At 38.3% G+C, this 8,223-nt stretch overlaps 1 protein-coding gene across 1 annotated transcript; it reads left to right on the top strand.

Annotated features, from left to right (window-relative positions):
* The first annotated feature begins 551 nt into the window (after positions 1 to 551).
* Positions 552 to 8,223, top strand: tmem41b (transmembrane protein 41B). Its single transcript, XM_075460251.1, has 7 exons — positions 552 to 765; positions 2,615 to 2,732; positions 4,020 to 4,148; positions 4,808 to 4,901; positions 5,075 to 5,179; positions 5,717 to 5,855; positions 5,947 to 8,223. Exons 1-7 carry the CDS (start codon positions 669 to 671, stop codon positions 6,114 to 6,116), a joined length of 852 nt encoding a protein of 283 aa, XP_075316366.1. The 5' UTR covers positions 552 to 668; the 3' UTR covers positions 6,117 to 8,223.

Here is an 8,223-nt window from a genome sequence, read left to right as displayed (position 1 = left end):
TTCCATATATAAGACTGATATGTGAACAATAATAACTGTGAAGTATGGTTGGTCCTAGAAACCTGGAACACTTGTTATCTTGAAGCACAGACATCTGTCTCAGAATAAGAAAAAAAAAAAACTTATCTTGAAAGGAATGGACATAAAAATGACTTTTTACTGCAAAACCATATGGAACATGTAACTTTCACAGGATATTAGGCTACTTACATGAACAAGTTTCCTTTCATTGAAATCTCACTAAAATCAGATGTTTAATGATCCAAAATGAGAATGAGCTAATTCGATATGTTTTGCTGATGGCCACAAAAGTCCAGTAGACTATTTTAAGCGCAGCTAAATGAACCTCTTCATATTTTTTGGATGTTTGCTTTCCTGAAAAAAAATATGAAGACAAAATAGTCCGAAATATATATATTTTTAAAAACTGATCCAGTATGTTCTTTCTCATAGCTTATTTTCTCACGTTATTTCCTGCTGTAATGCAGGGGGTGCTCCTGTAGGGGGCGGTACTGCAGGTGGTTCGGGGTTAGCTGCGGGACGTGTGAAGGTGAAAGGTCAACCTGTGTAACGAGTCGTCACTCGTCAGCTGCTGTTACTCGGTTTGCCGGTTGTTGCTGTTTTACTCATAGATATACTGTATACTTGCTTGAACAATATTTCGGAAAATGGCCAAAAAACGGAGAGACGTCAGGGATTCGGACGGTTTGTTGGTGGCTCAGGAGGAACTGAAGTCCAACGATAGTGACTCGCAGTTTCTGAAAGGTTGGTTCACTGTATTGGCTAAGTGTTGAGTTGACCCCAGAGGAGAGGAAAGCTAGTGCATGTTTGCAATACAGTCACATTGAGCAACATAACAATTTAACGACGTGCTCTTTACATGGTTGGTTCGTACTGCGGAACAGGAGCTTACGTTAGTCGAGCCTGCTAGCAAAAATTAGCCCTGTGCTAGCTTGTCCTAACTAGTGACGCGGACACCGCAAAATCAGCTAAAAAATATTCCCCCGTCTTACTAAAGGCAGGGTTAGGGACTTAAGTCAGAACAGTCAATACAATACAATGACTCTGAATTTTAAAAGCAGTCTCTACCGGTTAGAAAGATAAAGATGACGTTGTTTAAAGGAATTGATTTGACCTTTTGCTGAAATAACCTTTCTTTACTGATAATCTAGTTGAAGGATGATTCGAGCGTCACAGCCGACGTATTTTACTGTTTAGGATCTGGAGCTGCCTAAAGCATTTTATTCAGAAATGCAACATTTTATCTGCATCTTTATTTCTTAAACTCGTATATTGTTTGTGAGCACCGAGTGACTTCTTGTTACAATTATGGCTGTAAATGTAGTGGAGTAAGATAAGTACATTATTTACCCCCAAAATATAGAATAAGCTGTATAAAGTAGAAATAACCTCTCTAAGTACAAATACCACACAGCCCAACTTTCTGGAATAAATACACCTTCCCAGCGTTACTGACAGGCCTGCTGAAAGTGACTAGTTTGATATTTTAAAGATTATTTGATCTAGCTCAAAGGTCCAGCATTTTAAGGAAATACATTTTAATGTGTCACTCTGAAGCACAGCGTTGGGGTTCTCTGGCAAATCTTGTAATATGTTTATTTAGTGGATTATTTTAGTATTATTTATTTCCTACTGAATATTCAACGCTTATCACTGTAGTTTAACTACATCAACTGTAATTCAGCATATTTTGATGCCGGTGCTGACATAAATTGCTTTATGCTTAATAAGTGTACATATGTGTGCAGTTTAGCTTTTGAAATGGGTCGGTATTTATCTATTTATTCATTTTTAGTCATAGGTATTGAAAAGAACATGATTTATTGCTGTTATTAACATCTATAAGTTGTCTGCGCACCTCCAGGACTCTGTAAAAGTCTTGAGCTGTGCATCATTTCTTTATTTTTCACTTCCTAAGAGCCATACTTAGTAAAAGAGGTTGCACTGAGGAGAACTACCCATGATGCACCTCCTCATCAAATAAAGCATATTTTCCGGCACACATTTAAGATGGATACAAATTTCTGTTGCTCCTGTAATAAAATTGCACAGAAATATTTTTACACATGTATTGGACTTTTTTTTTTTGTTTTGTCTTTTTTTAAAGAGGCTTCATTGTAAACTGCTGATATAAAAAAATAAATCACATCAGATTGAGATCACAAGCATCAGCGTAGGACTGAGCCACCATAATTCATGAGTCCGTTTATGAACTGGTCGCAGTAAATGTTCAACATAATTGTGCTGTTTTCTGCTCCATCAGACCTTTTGTATTTGTATGATGCAGTTTATTTTAAAAAGCAAAGCAAAACATAAACTCAAAAGATATTATTTAGAACAATCTTTAGCCGACACCTGTTATTGTTTACAGTCGTCCGCTTTCAGAGAGCATTCATTAAAAGTATGATTCAATGAGCTGTCTCAGCAACAGCACAAGTCTCACATGGGAGCCTCAGTTCCCTGCAGGGGCTTGTAAAAGTGATGCAAAACATACAAGTAAATTACACAAACTCCTGAGTTGTTTTTTTTTTTTAACAGTAAATATTACAATTATTATGTAGAAAACAACAAAACGTATTTTCTTTCCCCACAGAGGCTCAACATACTGTAGGAGGTTCAACACGCATGTCTCTGCTCATTTTGGTGTCCATCTTCGCCTGCTCTGCTTCAGTCATGTACCTCGTCTACAAGAACTTCCCAGAGCTTCCTGAGTGAGTTGCTGTATGGATTATTGAACTGTTAGATATGACTGGTTGAAACCTTTGAAGATATATTGTCTTCTCAAACAAATATACTCTTCAGTGTCTGTACAGATATATTTTAAAAAGTCATAATGTTTGATCTTTTCAGTGTTTAAAGGTTACACAAGAAATCAAGAATAAGCTCTTTAGCAGGCACTTAGTACAGTGGAGTCAGGATGAGTTATCCGGTTTGCTTGGTTGCCTGTAAAGTGCACTAATGAAAGTTGTAACTTATCTTTTTCAGCAGAAACACTTTTATTTGATGCCAATTATTCACTTTTTGTGGACACTTTTATTTTCACTGCAGTGGATCTACTCTTGCTGTTTCCCAACTACTAAGTTGTCACATTCAGCAGCTGCAGGGCCAGAAAACGTAACAATGACAGACATTGATGTGTAGATAACTGTTAATTAAAGAGTCGTTCAACATAGGTTGCAAATCACAGATGGTTTTAATATTAAAGCAAAACTCTCCTAATCCTCATTACCTTGTTTGCCCCGGGAGCCTTGATATTTCATGTACTATTGGTCATTCCCAGCTCCCATATGTGACACGCACAGTATTTAAGAATGATTTACATGGTAAAACAACTTTTTCCTGCTTTTAGCTACATTAAAAATAAGAAAAAACAAGCTATATACATTGTGCTAATTTAATTTATGGATATAAAATAGTTATTTCAGTGATTTATGAATAAGATAAGTGCATTTTAAGATGACCACTTTGGGTTCTGGTTTGACACATCCACTGTTTTTAGTTACAGATGGATTTGACTACATTTGTAATGTATTATCAGTGAAGAAGTAAATGATTTAAGCAGCCTTATGGCAGTGTTGGCTCAAACTAGGGTTTTATAAGCAGCCTTGAGGCAGAAGGTTGGACTAGTCTGAGGAATGAGTATGTATTATATTTTAAAAATTAATTATATACCTTTATCAAGCTGAAGAACAGAGTTGGACCAAACATTAACTGCTGTGACAAAGCACACATTTCACTCTTGTGAATGAATGAATGTATGCTTGTGCGGTTGGACCTCTGTAGTCGCACTGCTTACTGCTTCTGCACAAACCTGTCAAAAACCATAATGTTGTCACAGGAGTCAGAATTAGCAGTAATGTTGTGTTATGAAGTGACTCTGTTCATTACTTTTAGACACCAGGCTTTAAATTTTCATGAGGGCTGGAAGAAAAGACACAGAGTGTTGTTTGTGAATTTGAATGACAACAATAGACAATGATTTCCTTTGTCTTTTTCAGCGATGAGATGGAAAAAATCAAGGTCCCTAAAGACATGGACGATGCCAAAGCTTTGGGAACCGTGTTGTCGAAATATAAAGACACCTATTATACCCAGGTGTTGGTGGCCTATTTTGCAACCTATATCTTGTATCCTTGGGGGAAAAAAACACACACAGCTGGCCTTTTTTAATGCTGAATTTCAGCTTTGGTGTTTGTTTTGTTTGTTTGTTTCAGCTCATAGCTGCAATTTACTTCATTTGTTGTTAACTGTGGTCAGCTTTTGGAACTCTAACATACAGAATGATTTATTATTGGCTTAAAGTGATCATTTGGACAAATAATCCCTGCAGCTTCAACAGTTGTTTCACTGAGTATAAGCACAACCACCCATAAGACATCTCATCATCAAAAAGCCATTTCAAACCAGGATCTGAAATGTTGGCTCTGGATCTTCTTATTCTAATTTGAAATAACGTTTCCCCCAAAGGTTGAGTCTTCTCTCGTGAATGCAGAAGTTCATATCTTAAGCTGCTCTGCTGTGAACTGTTGCTGACCTTTCCATTTGAACGCACAAAAGGAAGATGACTCCATTGCAGAACTTGCTGGAGAAATACTGAACATGATGGAAAGGCTGTTTTCATTCTTTTTTTGGAATTTGATACAGATAAAAACTGATGGTATCAAAAATTCAACTAAAGGACTCGCAGGCCAAAGTGCTCAGAGGAATATTTGTTGTTTTTATTGTTGTTTAGATGTTTAATGTGTCAGAACAATGTGTCGAACTGTTCCCTTGACGATTTTATCAGCCTCCAGACGTTTGCTATCCCCGGATCAATCTTCCTCAGCATCCTGTCTGGCTATCTTTACCCTTTCCCTTTGGCCCTTTTCTTAGTGTGCTTGGTAAGTCGGAACAAAAGGAAATCTTTAAAATCAAACAGTATTTTACAGTGACTGCTGCATTGAAACTATTTTAGCAAGACAAACTTTGGTATGACTGCACTTGAATGCATTTTTGCAAACTGTTGGTTGTCTTCTCCTATTCAGTCATTCATGATGTGTGTGTGTGTTGGCAGTGCTCTGGCCTCGGTGCTTCCTTCTGCTACATGTTGTCATATCTTGTGGGCAGACCAATGGTGTACAAATATCTCACCGAGAGGGCACAGAAATGGTCCCAGCAGGTAAGAAGTATTCACATGAATACATCTACTTTTTGGTTGTTAGTTTTAATCATCGTTCAAGTCAAATGCAGTCACCAGTTTGGAAGGTACAACTGTGGCACAGCGGGAGGTCCCTCTCCTATAAAGCTTTTATGTTTCACCTTTGAGTGTTTCTACCAGACATTTGTAATCCCCTCAGCGTCACAGAATCATTCCAAAATGATTTGTGACGATGCTGAAATTTCTAAAATATCAAAGTCTGCAACTAATGAGGAAAGATTTCCTTAAAGCCCCCATGAAGACATTTTTTAATGTTTTGGGGGGGGTTTTTGGACTCTTTTAGTATCTTTACATCAGCATCTGGTCCAAAACTGATACATTGATTGATTTTAAAGTGAATAATTTCCTATAAAACAAAGAAATACTGACGACTCACCCCTCACTCTGGGGTGCACATGTCTGTGGAAAGGTCTGCCTCCCTAACTTTTTAGGGAGATGTTTTAACAGGAAAACTGAAACATGCACCGGTTTAACTTTGCGCTTTGACTTTGTTGGCAGGTTGACAAACATAGAGATCATTTAATCAACTACATCATCTTCCTGAGGATAACTCCCTTTCTTCCAAACTGGTTCATCAACATCACCTCGCCCGTCATCAACGTGCCTTTGGGGGTTTTCTTTGTTGGCACCTTTCTCGGTAAGACAGTCCACCTTTTTCTCTCGTGGTTCATTGTGACCGTGTATTTGCCATCTCTGACTCACCCGTGTTCAACCTGACTCATTGACAGGAGTGGCTCCGCCATCGTTCGTAGCGATCAACGCAGGAACAACACTGTACAAACTGACCACGGCTGGCGAGGCCGTGTCCTGGAACTCCCTGGCCGTGCTCGGCATTCTCGCTGTGCTCTCCATCTTGCCCGTCTGCTTCCAGAAGAAACTGCAGCAGAAACTAGAGTAGAACTCTAAACGCGTCAACACCTCATCTGCTGACCGATTCCAACGTCCACCTCCTTCGGCTCAGGAACGTGCAGCTGTCACGAAAGCTTCTCGGTGTCTGCGTCGTACCCAGCTGGTGGCGTGCTGTTCGTGGAGGAGTCTCTGGCACAACAGATGCTCTCTGACCCCACATTGCATGCAGTGGTGGGTTGTTCGTCACGTTAAGTAAAGCATAAACTGTCCGCTGCTTGCATTAGTTTTTTTTTTTTTCTTTGTGACTCATGTCGCTGATTATGGCACATCTTATTAATAAGAAATTGCAGATATTGTTTTTATTTATGGCGCTGCTTATTGTTGTGTGATTCTTTAAGAACAGTTAAAGGTGCTACTAGTAGATGGTTTTTTTTTATGTTGCAGACATCAGTTGTCTGATAAGCTTCTCCTGGGGAAGCAGTGTTCTACTACAACAGCGCCATCTGTGTCTTTTATGGAGGCTATTGTGAACATCCATTCTACAGTTATTGGAACATGATTACCTTTGCCTTGTAGTAGCACCTTTAACTCCCACTCGCCTCTTAATCATTATTTTAACGTTATTGAGTCTAGTTTCAACCTAATGAAGTGTACCACCGCAGCAATAACCATCACACTGCCCTTGAGAGGAGATTTTAGTTTTTAAAAAGTAGATTTTGATACAGGGTACTCACCTTGATAAACACTGTATTCCGTGTAAGAGGGGAAAAATGTAACGAGTGATCTTTGCTATGTCAGTTCTCGCTCCCATGTTGTTATTCAGAGGGTGACCGGATCCGCTGCCACTAAGTGCCCCGTTTCTTTTCATCATCATTGTTCGTTTGAGTAGCCTGAAGCAGCACTTGGCTGCTGCATCTTGTAAAGACCACACAGAGCTGATGTAATATTTTCTACTCCGTCATCTCAGCGTTGCTGCTTTCCAGCTAGTATTTATGATTAATTTAAAAAGTGAATATCAGTGATGTCAACACACAGTTTTTCTGCTGTTAAAATGCTTGCAAAAGATTGCATTTAACTTGGTTTGTATCTTAAAAAAAACGGATATTGTGAGATGGGATCTCAAGTTTTGGATGACGTGATAATAATACACTTTTATGTGTGTATTATCGTTATGTGTTTTCATCTTCATTTCATATGCCGGTATAGACGTGGCGTTTTTTTTGTCCGTACCGCAGATGAGACATAGTTGCCACCTCCATTAGACAGACAAACAGACTTGGAGATACTGAACTTTTACTGTTTCCAGTCTTTACCAGGAGCAGCGTATTGTGAGGCCTCGTCACAATATATCTTCATACTTTGTGTTCTTTAAACTGTTTTTAATGGCTTATCATGTTATCTTACTAAGGTATCGTGCTGAAAACCCTTCTGAGTGGTTGGAAGCAGAAAGGACATACAGACTTATTCATATCTCTCAATTACACATTTAGGGGAAAATGTGTCTTTGAAGGTTTCCTGTTTTTTTTTTTTCCCTTTAATGTCTTAATCCAGACTTGCTGAACTACTGTGATACTATAAACTTAGCCCTCAGTCCCAGTGTAGAAGTGATTACATACACATCTATTTAAGTAAATGCACGGAACTTTTGTCACCTTTGTTTTGTTCTTCTTTTTACAGTTACTGTTTTTTGTTTTGTTTTGTTTTGTGGGGGCTGCATTTCTACACCTGAAGAACACTGTTGTGTTAGAAAATGGACTTCAAGCGGGAGTTTAGGTAAAGTGATAAAAGATTATGATTATGAAGTCATAATAATTTTTTTTTTTACTCCATATTTAACTAGGAATTATGACTAACTTCTTTTTCTATATTGCAAATCTACCAAGAAAATGCAAGCTAGTAGATTTAAATTGATGTTGTTTTCCCATTTGCTCAACCATTCAAACCTTGGACCTGTTTTAAACTCATCACGAACAAATAGCGAAACTGGAAATCTTATAACCCCAATCAAAGCTGTGAGATAACTGTCACCCTCTGCTCATGTTTCAAAAAGCAGTATTTGTTCTATTCTGAGCATTGATGTCTTGCAGTGTCAAGTGTCCTCCTGTCTAATCCATTTTTTTTTAATTCATTGATTAATTAAAATGACCTTTTCAGAA

This window comes from Odontesthes bonariensis, chromosome 1 (genome assembly GCF_027942865.1).
Source record: "Odontesthes bonariensis isolate fOdoBon6 chromosome 1, fOdoBon6.hap1, whole genome shotgun sequence".
Classification (NCBI taxonomy): Eukaryota; Metazoa; Chordata; class Actinopteri; order Atheriniformes; family Atherinopsidae; genus Odontesthes; species Odontesthes bonariensis.
The sequence above is the reverse complement of the archived record's forward strand: the minus strand, read 5'-3'. Positions and strand labels throughout refer to the sequence as shown.

What these genes read in the sequence shown, in the direction of transcription:
- tmem41b (XM_075460251.1), top strand. Translation starts at nt 669, where the DNA reads ATGGCCAAAAAACGGAGAGACGTCAGGGATTCGGACGGTTTGTTGGTG. An exon ending in AACTTCCCAGAGCTTCCTGA is followed by an intron (nt 2,733 to 4,019) that starts GTGAGTTGCTGT and finishes TGTCTTTTTCAG; the next exon opens with CGATGAGATGGAAAAAATCA. An exon ending in CTTTGTTGGCACCTTTCTCG is followed by an intron (nt 5,856 to 5,946) that starts GTAAGACAGTCC and finishes ACTCATTGACAG; the next exon opens with GAGTGGCTCCGCCATCGTTC.